The sequence below is a fragment of the Corvus kubaryi genome, unplaced genomic scaffold (genome assembly GCF_017639235.1).
Source record: "Corvus kubaryi isolate FWS band 111438036 unplaced genomic scaffold, C.kubaryi_AGA036_p1.0 37308, whole genome shotgun sequence".
NCBI lineage: Eukaryota > Metazoa > Chordata > Aves > Passeriformes > Corvidae > Corvus > Corvus kubaryi.
In genome coordinates, this window is record NW_024581096.1 from 21,770,718 (window position 1) to 21,786,808 (window position 16,091).

A 16,091-nucleotide genomic window follows, 5' to 3' on the forward strand; every position below is an offset into this window, starting at 1 on the left:
CGTCAGAAGCTTGCTTTGTTTCACCTTCCCCTGCTGGGAAAACAGTAGGGCCAGAATGTCTATGCCCATAGACAGTTTGGGTCCTATTCCACAAGGAACAGGATAAGCAACTGGGCTTTATCAAATCCATTCTGACTCAATCTTCTACACGGCGGAGAAGGATCAAGAGGACCAAGGTCTGACATCATTACATATCTGTTGTCATTCACTTTTCTTCTGCCAGCTATCTAGATTTAATCCTGATTACAGTTAATGAAACAACAGCTAATGCAACATCAAAGACTGCTCTCAGCTTTGAAGCCTTGGTTCTAGCACCTGTAGCTGTGACAATCCAGGACTAGAACCTTGCTCCACACACTGTGCTTTCCCAGGAGAAGAAATGTCAACCTTACTCAGATAGCTTTTTACCTAAGAGAGATGGAAAAGAGGGCCAACATGACTGAAGGGTTTTTTAAATGGCCTTCTTTAATATGGTTTATGACAGTTATTCACTAGCCAAGCTAAAGTGGTCAGGGAAAACACATTTCATTAATATTTTCTTAATAGTGATAAAGTTTCAGACCAGCTGCAAATTAAATCCCTGAGAAGGTCCTTCCAGAAGCAGTTACTAATGCAGCTGGCATATTATTTGCTATTTTTATAATTTTTTTAACAAAGACAGTACTTCAATGATGCTTCAGAGCTAGCACTGAAGCTTCAGCCTCCCCAAAATTAGGCAAGTCAAACTTGTTTTGGTAAAAAGAAAAGTGCTTCATACTCAAGTAGAACACTGTGTGGGTGGAGTATAGTGAAATCCTGTATTTCACAGTATTTTAACTCAAAACCCAGCTGCAGTAAGCTTTCAGTTTGCAATGCTAAAAAAAAAAAAAAAAAAGCTGTAACCACAACGAAGTGTGACAAGTTCGAAGGCTAAAACAAAACACAGTTCATTGTGCCAGCTATTCAGAGCTGCAGATGATTATCAAACCCCCAAACTTCACACCCTCCCACTTCAACATGAGAAGTTGGACACATGAAAATAAAGAGCTTGGTGAAGTATAGTAGTTGTGATTTCTAGCTGTGTGTTAATTAGTTTAAACCTATTATTCCTAAACATCTTAGCTGACTACTTTGATAGCTTCAGAGAACCTTTTAAGGGAGATATTTATATTTACTTTATGCACTTAAAACAGGCCCCTCAGCCAACAGCCTATGCTACTAGACAGCCAAATTCAGATTTTACCTCTCCCTGTCGATTTCACAGGGAGTCTGAAGTTAAATTATTTACTCTCCTTGCCTGCAATTGGTCTCAAGGAGGTTAAGTTCTGGTTAAACACAATATTCTGAATAAAAACAAGAGAACACTACAGCTGTCAAGGTGTTCTGGATTTGTGCAGCACCGCCTGGAAGTCAAAGGACCCCACACAAAATCATGAAGTACAAGAGAATTCCTGTTGCAGGGAGCTTGCCACCTAAACAGAAACCATGCACAACAGGAAGGGGGATGACTCTGCTATCAATTCTCACAGTTTAAAGCTGCAAAAGTCCAGGCATTTGACATTGCTATCACAGCTTCAGCCCTGAGACAACTTATAAACGAAATCAGGTTTTTCTTTGGAGGAAGAGTTCAGAAAAGTCAACTCTGCGCCTCCAAGCTGACAAAAGGCAACTCAAAAGTAATTTTTAGGCTTAGATGTTTACATCAACTACCTGGTGTTTGGTCACTTGGCTTTGGCAATACTATGAAAATCAAGCTCAGGCAGGGCTAGTGACAAGAGATCAGGACCCAGGCTCATGGAATTAAAGTCAATGCAACCCAGAGTCTGTACAGAGTTTTTCCAGCTCTGATACAGGTAAGGAGCTGGCTACCCATACTTTAGTGAAAGCATCTCCACTCAAGTACTCCCTGCTTGCTATGTGTTATATTCTAGAAAATAGCCTCACTGAAAAAAAAATTAACTTTTTATTTGTATTTTGGACATCAGTACTTTGGCAGAACCGGAGAGGGAGGAAGTCACATTCCTTAGATACAATGGGCATTCTGCATTAAGATGCTGGGGTTATCTGCATGATTTTGAAGAAGAGCATAACAGCACTGGCTAAGTCAGAAAGGCAGTGGATTAAGAAACAGGGGTAGGTTAAAGTTAGTAAAGAACTGCCAAAGGCATTTAAATGGAACACAGACAAGCAAACATTACAAATACAGCTAAGTTCCCTTGTACCTCTAATCTGTGGCTGGCAGCAATGGCAGAACATTTCAGTGGCACAAGCAGAAGTCAAAAACAGTGACTTCAACACAGACCAGAATGGTCCTGCACACAGGCAGCACCACAGGCAATGTCTGCAGGGTCCTGGCACTCTCCTTGGAAGCACCCACCACGAGGAGGCAGAGTCAAGATTACTACAATGTTCAAGGCAAAGCAACTAACACTGCCACAGTGTTGGGCACATTCAGAAATCCACAGCAAGGAGACCACAGAATTAGGCCACCCAACTGATTCAAGTTGCAACCTGCTCAAAAACATGAGTCTGACCCAGACAAGTTGCTCTTATCTGTCTCAAAGGTGAAAGTAAACACCGGAGATAGTAGGATGCAATTTGATTGTGGTAGGGAAAAGCAACTGCTTCAATAAACTCCATCAGGAGTAGGAGTCTGCACCACCAAACACACACAGACCCAGAACCTCCACAACAGCTGCATGGAAAGTGGTATTAATATCTAAACTCTACCTTTCCACCCACCACATGAAGGACACTTGTGTCATTTATCTGGGTGGGTTAGGGTAACTTCTAACCTTCAACCAAAAAATAGACAGCAATTAATTAATTTAAAAAAAACCCAAAAAAACAACAAAAAACCAAACAGCCATTGTGAGAATTAAAACTTTTATTAGTGTATTCACATATTAGGCAAATGCAACACGCATGAAGCTTATCTCTTAGGTTCACAAGTTCTACCAATACATTAGTCTACTGGTAAAACTAGCACAAACTGGTAACTGCTTTGCCAATTTTTGAAAGGTGTCTGGCCCACTTTTTCAAGGCTTGATTTTTGGTATTGCTTCTATGCCCTAGTCATTATGGCATAAAAATATCCATCACTATCATCAATTCAGTCAAGTGATTAAAAGCTGTAACACTGGCCACATTTTTGTTCTCAAAGCTAAGTTATCACTAGCTGTACTTACGAAGTACAGAACTAGTGTAATTGATGAAACAATGGAAAAAAACAGACAAAGGCAATCCTGCTACTGCCACAATAACAAAAGAATGACAGACAGCTAGATCACAAGATTGTTAGTAAGATGTGTATTTTTCAAGTCAGAATAACCCTTCTATACAGTTTCCCAACCCAGCCCCAACCCAGACTTATTTGTAGAATATATTTCAGAATATTTTTAATATGGTGCAGCTGTAGTGTCCAAGGGTTCACAATAACATGCACTGTCATGAAGAACCTGGAAGTCCTCCTTCGCTGGTCATACCTCAGCAACCACTATCCTAGAGGTTTTGCAGAAGCAACTACTTTTAATAACAAGGCCCATTATGACATAATGAATGCATATGATCTGGTGTGTAAGTAAACTATAGAAGCGACTCAGATAAGAAATTTAAATTCTGTTACTGAAATATGTTAAGAAGCTGCATCTATTTAAAACCTAAACAAAAAGAGTCTAGCTTACCCCAGGAAATGATTTCTCAAGGTATATGGCTCCAAAAACTAAACCCCATTATTTTTAGTGACATATGAAAAAAATGAAAAAAATACAGATAGGAAGGGGTAAGACTTATTCAATGAAAAAAATACAGATGTAAGGTTTAAGCCAATAACCTTGTGCACTTAATCAAATATCCAAAGCCATGGTAAATTCCCATTCCATGAGAAAAACCACTCATTTCAATGATTCAAGGTACAAAAAAAGTCCCAAATTACAGCACTGCCAGCAATACTGCTGGCAACAGATGCATCAACTCAGATGGGTATCAACAAGTAACTGCTAGTGTGATGGATACTCAGAATTTTTAATATGAATTCACTTTAGGCCCCATTAAGTATATAAAGTGTCTTAAGCCTTCACAGATGAATCTCAAGACGTTTCTTTCCCTTCCAATGGAGGGACTTTCTTTTTCTTTAAGAACGCAGCAAAAAATTAAGCTTTTCTATAAGGAAAGTTTTTTTATGATTAGGACAACTTGAAAACCTGCTTATATAAAAAAAAAATATAAAAGAATAAGGGAGCAAAGTCTTGGAATTTTATGGGGTACTTGCCCCAATCAAAAAACCAAAATGACTATTTATGGGAACTAAAATGTAGAACAGCACAATACCGTGATATTTGAGATTGTGATACATTATCTGTATATATACTTAGCTATTCATGTTATTGATAACCATTAGGACACTCAATTATATACCCAATAAAAAACACCATTAAAGAGTCTTTAGAACTGTCCCTTCTTTCTGAAGAAGGCTTTTCTATACACTAAATTTTCATCTAGTATCAGAGTATAGGAAACAGAATCCACAAGGTGCTTTAACTGATGAGACCTCAAGTGCTGTTTTTTCTTTTTTTTTTCCTTTTCTTTTTTTTTTTTTTTTCATTTTCTTTTTTTTTTTTCTTTTTAAAAAACCTTTTTAGATAGTAAACAGTTCATGGGGACCACACACAAATACTACGACAGACGAGCTGTTATATTAAGTCTGTTGACTGGACTCGATTTTTAGCCCACTGGTGAGAGAGGAGAGTTTTAGGACATGCTGGAGCAGCGAACTGAAGGGGAACCCATCTGAGTCAATACTTTGTCCAGCCACTGTAGAGGCCCGTTCAGGTGAAGCTCAATCCAGCAAGGAGTGCTTGTTACTGTCTGCCGCCTAGAAAACAAAGAATAGGGAAAAGTCACTGTACTGGGTTGGGGTGGCCAGGTTTTGGTAGTTGCAGGGGTGGCTTCTGTGAGAAGCTGCCAGAAGCTTCCTCCATGTCTGGCAGAGTCCATCCTTGGCAGCTGCAAAGGTGGATGTGTTGCTGGTCAAGTCTGGGCCAGTTAGGAATGGTGATGCCTCTGGGATACCAATTTAAGAAGAAAATAAAGTTGTTGCCCAGTTGTAATTGTGGCCAGAGAGAGAGGGGTGAGAACATGTGAGAGGAACAACTCTGCAGACACCAAGGTCAGGCCAGGAGGAGGAGGGGCAGGAGCTGCTCCAGGTGCCAGAGCTGAGATTCCCCTGCAGCCCCTGGTGCAGCCCATGGTGAGGCAGCTGTGCCCCTGAGGCCATGGAGGGCACCAGGATGCAGAGATGCACCTGACTGCAGAAGTTCATGGTGAATTGTTGCCCATGGGACAGACTCACACCAGAGGAGTTCATGTGAAAACTGTCTCCCATGGCAGGGACCTCACACTGGAGCAGGGGAAGGATTCCGACTCCTCCCTAAGCAGTGGCAGGAACAACATGTGAGGAACTGACCACGACACCCATTCCTACCTCCCTTCACAGCTGGGGGAGGAGGAAGAGCTGGCAAGGAGGGGAAGGTGCTTAAAGTCTTATTTTACTTCTCATTATCTTGCTCTGATTATGTTAGCAATAAATTCATTCAGTAACTCTGATTCAAGTCTGGTTTTCCCACGATGGTATTTGGTGAGGGATCTCTCACGGTCCTTATCTCAACTCACGACCATTCTGCTACATTTTCTCTCCCCTGTCCAGCTGTGAAGAGGAGTGAGAGAGCTGCTTTGGTGGCTGCCTGGAATCCAGCCAGAGTCAACCCACTACAGCCAGAAAGCAGGTTAAGCTGCCACAAATTCTGCATCATATGAATAAATACATTTCAGAGAAAAAAACAGAGATATAAAAATCTGTAACCATTATTATAACTGTTACTAAACTTTTTCCAGGAAAAAAAAAAAAAGCCTCAAAACTCCAAAGCACTTCACTTATGTAAGACACATCAATAATTACATGTTTGTCCATAATACATCAAGAGAATATTCCACTCTGGAGAATAGTAACAGCAGTATTTCCTTCAAGTGCCACACCAAGCGCCTGACTTCTAAAAGGAAATTAAGAAATGAAGGTTGTCCAACCAATGCAGTGTTCACACCACAAACAACTGTGTGCAGCTGTATCTCAACCTTCCAGGAGTCTGCATGCATAACTGGATTTGAATTTTACAGACAGCTACTGAGAAATATAGAATAAAAACCCTTGGCTCTGCACTGCCAGGTGGCAAAATAGCACAATGCTATGGTGATCATAAGGTCTGGCTTTTTGGAGAAAATGACATGACAAATGTATAAGGAAATTGGTAGATGTTGTCAGAAACACTGTATCAAAACACACTGTGTGGTTATACTCTGCTAACTGACGGTATCTCAAAAGAACACCAAACTTTATCTCTGATTTCCTGTAATCTTACACTTCTGTATGTGTTTTGTACTGTAACATCCTCACACAAACAACTGAAGCAGATACTGTGTTTCTCTTGTCTTCTATACTAACTTGCCCATAATTTTCCACAAGAGAAGCCCTTAATTAAACACCATATAGCAACTTCCAGTAAGGACTGGAAGGACTGACAACCATGAAAGCTTCATTCTCTCTCCCATGTTCCTTTGTTTCAGAGACCTGTTATTCAAACATCTTCCTTCTCATCTCCAAAGTAAAGAAATCAGTATTGGACATACTCTGACTGAGAAATCCTGTTGTTTCACTGCACCCACTCCAGGCATGGGAGTTTTCCCTAACTAGATTGGCAAGACTGTTGTTGCTAAGCCAGTTTTTCCTAGTAATTCCAGCTATCCCAAGATTCAAAGGCAGCAGATTAGTCAGACACAAACCCAGCTCCTTCATTTTTACAGTTGGCACTGCAGTCCTTTGCTTTAAGGAAAGATGTTTATATAAACAGAGGAACTGAAAAGGCAGAAAGATTAAGACAGTGAAGATTGATTTCAAAAGTTTCACATTTTCTAGGAGAAGACAGCAGCTGGGGTCTGTGCTCTTTCAGCACTCTACAAAACAGTTATCTTAGCCCCAAATGCCTATGCCAGAACAAAGTGATACAACAGAAAAACAAGTCTGAACCACAGGAAATATAATTCCATTTACTCTTGAATCCTCTCCCAAAAAAGGAAGTTCATTATTCCACCACTGTAAACTCCCCTACGATGTATTTCACAACACACTTCCTCAAAATTTTACAACTGGGTCTGTTCAACAACCCTGGCTTTGCACTAGGGTGGTAAAAATTGATTAAATACTGACAGTCACTAAGCAACCATCTTAAAGCTAAAAACTCAGCTTCTTCAGCCCACAGACTTCCAGTTCAAAGATCACTAATTACCTCTACTGAACTTTCTCTAAAAGATGATCCTGGATCTGGATAGTTCCTGCACGAACATGAACACTTAACTGGTGATCTGACCTTCTAAACTTCTACCATCCCCAATTTGGGCCAACACGTAACACAGCAAAAAGCTTTGTAAGGTATTTTGTCTACCAAGCCTATAAAACGTATTACCTTGCCATACCTGCACATTTATGCACATATGCCTAAAGTGCAAGCAATGCTTTGCCTTTGTCCAAGCCTGTTCTATGAGAAACACTTTCACATAATAACGAAGCATGGAGGTTTTAACAAGAGTGATGGGGTTTACAGTGTTCTTTGGTCCATTTTGACAAGTCAGACTACGTTAATTTAAATTCAAGGTTGAGTTTGCTGGAGCTACCTCTTCTTGCTCTAATCCCAACTGCAGCATATTTACAAGCTTTGTGTATCAGTAATTTATTAGCATCATCTAAAAGAGAGGTGCAAAGAAACTAGTTCAGTATTACTCAGCATCCAGTTTTTGTGCTATTTTGGCAGTGCTACTACTGCATTTTTTCAATCCTATGGTCTACAAACAGTTTATAGACCAACCACCAACATTCTCCCCACTCAGAAGTAACTTTAACAAAAGCCTCCCCACAGTTTTAAACCAGCACTTACACTCTGTTCACTTCAAGATGCTTCTATATAATCTGCCTGATTAAGCCTTTCTTCTGCTCAGATTTGAATGTTGTATTTAATTATGTCTAAGTGTATACATACTCCTCCAGAGCCAAATCCAATAGCTCTTTAAACCTGAGCCAGATTTTTTGTGTACCTCTTCCTAACAAAGAGGTACCAATTTATTCCATTACTCAAATTTCTTATTTCATCTCATTAGACTATTACAAAGTTGGCTTCATTTAGCTGAGAAACCTCCCCCACATACTGGCACTGCTATTTACATGTATGTATTTCAAGAGCAGATAAAGGAATCAACCCAAGTGGAGCCTACATGCCATTATTCAACTTCAGAAATTATACGGCATTAAAAAAATCATTATGTACTGCATTAGGGTACACACAGGTCAGACTTCATTCCTTCAGAGGACAGTTTCTAGAGAGGCTTAAGAGATTTGTTTAAAACCTCAGTTACAGTTCTCCAAAATAATGAAATCTTTAAAACTGCTCAGTTAGAAGTCAATTCCTTTTCTTCCTGAATTTCCATACTACATTAAAAACAGGCACTGTCCTCAACTACAGCTTTTTATTTGTGCTAATAGAGAATACAATTGGAATCTATTCAAAAGCAGATAGAGTGCTATTTTTTCCACTCAAAGAACTGTTTTTAGAAGTTTTACTACGTAAACAGTCATCTTACTCCTGCAAAGCTTTTTCCACTACAAGTTCCAAAATACTTGCCATCCCTTAGATGCATGCTCTCCACAGCTATTTCATTCTGCAATAGGCACTGCAAGTCTCTCCGTTGGGTACCACCAACCCCATCCTGCATCAAAACCTAAGGAACTCATGCTACATTGCAGAACAGGACAGAGACCAAAATGACTGCAGGTCTAACAAACAGCAAATAATCTCACAGCACAAACTGTGAAACTTCAAGATGTTGTCATGGATTTCACCACAACATGCAAGCCAGCAGGACTGAGCAAGGGAACGGAACTTTGACAACACTCCTTGCTCAACAGTTGGCTTCAATGCAACACTAAAATCAGTTTATGGGCTTTGTAACTTAGCGGTTCCATAGCCGAGGGAGACAAAAAAGGAAAATATGGGTTCAATTTGCAGACAGCATATCCACAATAGCAGCAAGAAGTGTGTAAGTATTCTGTATGGCTTTCAAGCCAGACAGAAATGGTATACTAGTGAAAGAACAAAAATAACTAACTCTAAATTTAAGAACAAAGGGTTTTCTCTTCTTACCTGTATTCAGCCCCCCATCCTTTAACAAAGCTCATTCTTATGGTACACATTCTAGTAAGCTGATAAACTGCTTCAAAGCCCTGATTCACAGATTGAGCCAGAAGAGCAGCAAATTCTTGGTTATTAAAGATTTTTAGATTGCATCCTATGAAGAGTCAAAAAGGTACAGTTAGTGAATACATTTGTGTTTGCTACACAGAAGACTGAATCAATGAAGAAATTACAAAAAAGGAACGCAAATGTCCTTCAGTGAATAACTCCACTGGGTACTTTCACACGAGACTTTTGGTAGGCTACTAACCTGGTGGAATTTTGCACACAGTTGCAGGATGCCAGCCGTATCTTTGATTACAGTTGGGGCTCTGAACGAAGATCGCGCTATCACTCAGGCACTCGGCAAAAACTTCTCCGCCAATGTAATACAGACGCACTCCCCTCCCTGTAGCAAAATCCAAAGGAACTCTAGTTATGACACTAGCAGATTAGGGAAAAAGGGAGTTTATTTTTCAGAGAAGGCCAAGGTTTTTCTTTACAACAAAAACAGAAATCAATTATCTACAGAACCTCACTGCTGTGCTAACAGCTGTAGCAGGAGCAGAACACAATTAAGTTGCACTTTTCTCCCACGAATGCACAATATATGAAGGAGAAGCAGAATTATTTTTGGTCAAAAGTGAAAGAGAATTTTCCAGCCAAATAATGGTTTGTAACGAAATCCAAGCTCAGAAGCAGTGTTCATTAAAACAGAATTAAAACTTGTGCTAATATTAAAGCATTGTATGTGAAGCAGTACAGGCCACTATGGTCAAAAGAGAAAACACAAGATCACCACTGCAATACTCTTGCTTACATGCACCCACAGTTTCACAACCTACTGCATACACCCCCATACAAAAACGGTATGATTTCATTTAGCCCTATTACAAAAAAAAAAAAACCCTGAGAAAAAACCCCCAGTTGCCCACTTTTAAATTGTTATTTTGTTCTGTCCCTCTGAGTGGAAAAAAATCTGCATGGTTTATTTCTAGCAGAAAGTAAATAATGTGCAATTGATCTCCCAGAGAGAACTATTTATAATTAACAGACCCTTTATAGCCCGTAGTTTCCATTTGCCTTTTTTGTTAAAACAATTTTTCAAACAAAATGTGAGCTCCTCTATCAAAGAGTGAGGGCTCATGAGATTCTTGCTTTTCACCATCATTGATCATTTTGACCAGTCAGCACAGGCACAGCCTGCGTTTCTGCACATGTAAAATTTTATTAAGATGAGCATTTGGATTTGGCATTTGGACTTGGCATAAAAGGTTCAGTTCTACTGAAGAGGTTGAAATTTTACTGAAAGTAAAAACAACAACAACAACAACAACAAAATCTCATAAGTGTTGCTAATGAAAGTATCCAGAAAAAAAAAAAGAATGAAGGTAGTTTACTGAAGAACCCAAAGTCAAGACACTGTGTTGTGGAAAACAACATTCTTGATTAACTGTTACAAAGAAAATCTTAATCATGTCAAAACAATGTGCTCTCAACAATAGTTTTTTCTCAATAGCAGCTTTTGAGAAAAGAATTCAGAATTTCATCCTGTCAGTGTCCATTCTGCATTTTATAAACTACAATAAACTAAGCAACATGTTAATATTTTGTAATTAAAGCTTAAATTTCAATTCTGAATATAAATGCTGCCCAGGGCAGAGCAGCCCATTGAGGAGCCTGTGACCCAAGAATCTGCCCCCCAGGATGCTTTGGTGCATCATCATTTTCCAGAAGGCAAGAACAGCAACGTGAGCAACAGGAATGCCATACAGCAGTGGCTTCCTCCTGTGCTGCTCTCAGCGTGACAGCTGTGTGACTGCTGCTGCCACCAGCTTAGGGGCTACTGAGTGAGGAAAGGCAGCTCCTTTCAGCTCCAGACATCACTACATCTCTTCCCAATTTAAACTGGCTTCAGTGGCAGAGGATGCTACATTTCTCCCTAATTTCAGAAGCAGTGACTCTGTGTCTTTCCACTTCTGTTCTCAGCCAGAGAGACCAAACTATCCTTGACAAGCCCTGAGATACAATATAAGGCTGATGGCTGGCTGCACAAGGGTGAAAGGAACCCAACACACATCCTACCTGGATCACCCCAGATAATTTAACCAACAAAATGAAATTAAATAGTTAAAAGATCAGAGATCTTTACCTATATGTCGCCTTGTCATTTCCACTGTAGCATTTCTGTTTACATTGGAAAGCAGACCTAGACAAAATCGTTCTGAATTTGATGGATCTGTAAAGCCATCTACAGTCAGGGAAGGCTGAGACGCATGGAAGGTTTCTCCCACTCTTTGATTCAATTCATAATATGCTATTGAACACCAAAACGCAGGCTCCGAGTAAGTAACTGGTTGCAAGTCTAAAAAAAAATTTTAAAAACCAAGCTTAACACAGATTTTGAGGCTGAATGTAGATCGATCTACCCTGCTATTTGTCTCTCCCAGAAATGAAAGCAGTAGTCTCCTCAAACTACTTAAACTATATTTTGCTTGCTGTCCTTTTTACCTACTTCAGTAAACAGAATGGAATTCAATCTTCCACACAAAGGAAGGAGGAGGGGAAGAAGGGGTGATCTAATCTGACCACAGCTCATTTAGTTCAGTACTTGCATTTTGCTCGGCAAAATGATTAAGCTAATGGCGCTCTGAGCGCCAGATGTTGAGACATTCCTGTTGCATTTTCTATAGCTTGCAAACATTCTGGCAGCATTAAAGATTAAACTATCAAACACTGAACAACAAAAAGGGGAAAAAAAAAATGAAAATCACGTTCTTTGTATTACACTATCTCTTTAGATAAAGGTACTTCTAAGATATTTCATTGTCCCCTGCTAGAGTGCAGTATCTTCCCAGTGTATCTCCAGTCTTTTCTTCACTGCTTCCCCTTTTTACCTACCCTAATTACTTACTCAGCGTTCTGAACAGCATTTTCCTGTCACATCCTGTCACCATTCCTTAAACAAACCCATGGCAATCTGATCTTCCTGAGGCACTTACACAGACACACAGCAATGGCACCGGATCAAAGCAGGTGGGCTACTAATGTGGGAGCAACAACTGTGTTGTGGTTATAGGTGAAACAGTACATGAGAAGAGCAGCAGAGCACACACACAAGGGAGACAGCAAGTCTAGCCAGCATTATGGACAGGCAAACATCCTTTAAGCTATTTATTTTATAAATGCAATTCTTGCACACACAAAAATATCACTCTTTCTCTTTGCTAGGAGCTCAACAGGTACAGAAACACAGTAATTGTTAACAAGTGATTAACCCAGCCCCATCATACTTAACATCAGGAAGCCAACCCAACAGTCACCTCTTAATATAGCCCTTAATTTCTTACAGTGCATTTTCACTTTTAAAGTAATTACATACATAATGAAGTGTCACCACACATAGAGAAATAATTGTAAGTATTTCCAGCTTACCCAGGCTATGATTAACTGGAGAGAGAGTACTAGGAGACAGCTCTGCCGGAGATCCTGTTGAAGCAAGACAGACAGGTTTCAGAGCAAATGGTTTTCATTATTTCAGATCAGTAGGCATAACCATTATCTAAATCAGGTTTACATTTAAGTTTTTCAGAGTAAGAAACCTCAGTTTTCTGGAATATCACACACTTACTCTGAATTAGGATTTCATTCAATTTTCCAGACTTCTGAGAACCCACCCCTCCTCATAAAGACTCAATTAACTTAGCATTGTATTTGGTAGAACTCTCACTTCGTGCACACTCTTTAACATTATTTATGCACTTATCCAGTGAGAAGGTAGTGTCTTCCCAAATTCAGTGAAAAAGCAGGTAAGAAAGAGAGGATGAGAGAAGACATATCTGTTCTCAAAGGAGAAAGTTTATCTTGAGAAAGACCTTCCAGTATCTGAAGGGAGCCTTCAAGAAAGTTGGAAAGGGACTGTTTATAAGAGTAGGTGGTGACAGCACAAGAGGGAAAGGCTTCAAACTGAAAGAGGAGAAATTTAGATTAGATATTGGGAAAAAAAATCTTTATGCTGAGGATGGTGAGGCCCTGGTACAGGTTTCCCAGAGAAGCTGTGGCTGCCCCATACCTGGAAGTGTCCAAGGCCAGGCTGGACAGGGCTTGGAGCAACATGGGGTAGTGCAAGGTGTCCCTGGTGGAAAGAGAGGGTCTCTAAGGTACCTTTTATCCCAAACCATTCTGTAATTTACGATTCTATGATCTCCAGAAAAGAGCAAGCTAGATTTCCTCATTTGAGGAAATAATTCTTTCCCAGAAGGAGGATTAAAAACTCAGAAAAACATGAACCCTACAATACAATTTGCATACAAAGCAGCAAAATACAGAGACTTTCACAGAAACATTCCTACAGTGACTGCTGATGTCAGGCTGTTTTAATTAAGGTATTTATTGTCACGTAAGTGGGAAAATATTGCAGTTCTTACAGAAACTGGTGCAGCTGATTCCAACTTACTGAAAATGGTTGCTAACATTAGCTAACCAAGCACACTCATGTCTGCCAACACTCAGCAGGAGGTTCTTACCCAGCACATTAACTGTGCTTTGTCCAAGTCTAAGGTCAACCACATTATCTAGAAACTCTTACATACAAAGGCACAAATGCTGCTACTTTTGCCATAGAACCTTCCATGCAAGAATTAATGGCAGAAGTGGTAAGTTTGTCAATTAGAGACAGGTTCTCAGAACACAGATTGCCTGTAACTTGTTTAGGCCAACAGACATTTTGCTTCAATGAACCTGTTTACTGGGGAATGGTTGAAACCAATTAGCTATTAAAATCTATTTTAAGGCTTTCTGGTGAAGTCTTAATTAGACTTGTATACTTCTGTTACGAAACAAATGTAATATACTTAATATGTCACAGAATGTTTTAAAAGCATTTCTCTGGCAAAAAATTGTTTTGTTCATTAAGGACTGAAAGGGGTATTTTAAGCAGAAAACACCAGGTTTTACAGAGGAAAACTGTGACCATCTTTTGGGCTGAATTCATGCCCCTATGCAGAGGAATCACAGCTAGTAATCCAAAGCCTGGAAAGTAATGAAAAATAAATGTTACCTGTATCCATGCTTTGGTTCAGCTGCTGGTCACTTGTTTCTCCATCTTCACTGATATATCCTGGAGGAGGTGTTTCTATTAAAAAAAGAAAAATCCACCAATTTGTAGAATGACTGGGAAAACTTCTGTAAGATTTAACTCTTGTGCATTTTGCCATCACATCTTCATGAGCTCTGTAACACCTGAACACTGAATCAGAATGTCATTTTGCTGTCTCTTTTTTCTTCAAGTAGGACTTCAAACACATTACCTGCCTTATTGGTATGTAAAATGTATCTTCATTTGTATGTCACTCAACTGCTCAAATGTATTATATAATTACCAGAATCCTTGTTTGTTCCATTTAAAACAAGATACTGTCACTACAATGAGTAATAATTTTGCAATTGTGATCAACAGCTTTCATATTTAGTATTTAGTAGAATTACAAATGAACAAAACCATCCGGTGACTTCCACAAAAAAATGTGAGCTGTCTTTATGTAGGATAACCATCAGATCAGATACCCTCCCACACCTTATTGAAGTTGTTAAATTTAAAGGTTATTTTTCAGTTCAGTCCCCAAACATGTATTTCTTCAATACCCAACTGCTGATTTGACTCATTTGTAACTATATTAATTTAGAACATTGCACAAGTTCTATTATTACTACTACTAATACTTCTAAACTCTATTAAAACTACCATTAATTCTTTTAACTAGCTTTCTTTAAAGACAGAATTTCACAGACTGAAGTAAACTCAGTACCAACTTTGAAGTGTTCTGATACCAGAAACTGTGTCTAATTCCTCAGAAATATCTTCAAAACCCAGGAGAGTATGTATGTACATCTTCTCCATTCAAAATGTTCTTTGTAATCCAGATAACGAGTTAACCAACTGCCTTTCAGGAAATAATTTTCTTTGAACTGGGAAAATGTCTTTTCCTACATATTAAAGGCAGAACCTGCATTTCTTTAGTGAAAGTGTTTGAAGCTAACTATCTCTACAATCACTTTAGAATTGTCCCTGAAACTTCCATGGATTAAACACCTTTAATTACATTATTACCAAACAGCAGAAATTTAAAGATAAAGCCTTTTTGCTTAAGAAATAAAATAAAATTATAACAAACATCATGTCTGAGATGTACTGCAATATCATGAGATCAGAAGGAAATTAGTGAGAGGAAACTAGATTAAGGCAGTTGATTAAATTAAAATGAACTGAGAGAATTTTATCTTTGATTCATCCTGTGTGCTAAATATAGATGTGACAAAATTCAAGTGAGAATTTAAAAGGACAATTAAGGGAAATCTTCACTAGTACGAAATACGATAACAAAAATCATACCCATTTTGAAGATTTTTACAGCATTCATTGTGATAAAAGGGACTCCACCCTTCTCCAAATCATTTGCTATAGTTAAGCCCACAGCTGTGGCAAAAAGTCAATACACATTTCCAATCCAGCCCATGACTCCTGTTTCCAGCTGCTAATCTAGGCTCTTTGGCACGGATTATTTTCCTTGTCTAGCCTCTGCCTGAGCAGAGAAGATTTACTCCACCTAGTACTATTAATAGTTTAGGGTCAGAGGTTGAGCACCACACAGCTGGAAATGAACACTCAGGTGGGGTACTAACAATCTGTAGTAGAGCCTGAGCGCTGCCAGAAGCGTGGACGATGCAGCTCAGCCCATCCAGAACCTGAGCTGGAACACGCAGCTCCCAAAGGCCATCCTGCACCTTTCATGATCACCAAGCTCTCTTGTAGATCAGGTACTGAGACAGGACTGGGGTGCA

At 39.3% G+C, this 16,091-nt stretch overlaps 1 protein-coding gene across 6 annotated transcripts in view; it reads right to left on the reverse strand.

Annotated features, from left to right (window-relative positions):
• Nucleotides 1-2,848: 2,848 nt before the first annotated feature.
• SMAD2 (SMAD family member 2) overlaps nucleotides 2,849-16,091 on the reverse strand; it is a 50,421-nt gene continuing 37,178 nt past the window's right edge. For 4 of the 6 annotated variants that reach the window (XM_042028834.1, XM_042028831.1, XM_042028832.1 and 1 more), the window contains 7 exons: nucleotides 14,311-14,385; nucleotides 13,324-13,386; nucleotides 12,687-12,740; nucleotides 11,404-11,616; nucleotides 9,523-9,660; nucleotides 9,222-9,366; nucleotides 2,849-4,852 (listed from right to left, as the gene is read on the reverse strand). In XM_042028834.1, the coding sequence (XP_041884768.1) occupies nucleotides 4,729-4,852; nucleotides 9,222-9,366; nucleotides 9,523-9,660; nucleotides 11,404-11,616; nucleotides 12,687-12,740; nucleotides 13,324-13,386; nucleotides 14,311-14,385 (812 nt within the window). In that variant the 3' untranslated portion in view covers nucleotides 2,849-4,728. The remainder of the gene's footprint in view (nucleotides 4,853-9,221; nucleotides 9,367-9,522; nucleotides 9,661-11,403; nucleotides 11,617-12,686; nucleotides 12,741-13,323; nucleotides 13,387-14,310; nucleotides 14,386-16,091) is intronic. The other 2 variants (XM_042028835.1, XM_042028833.1) reach the window with 1 other exon arrangement.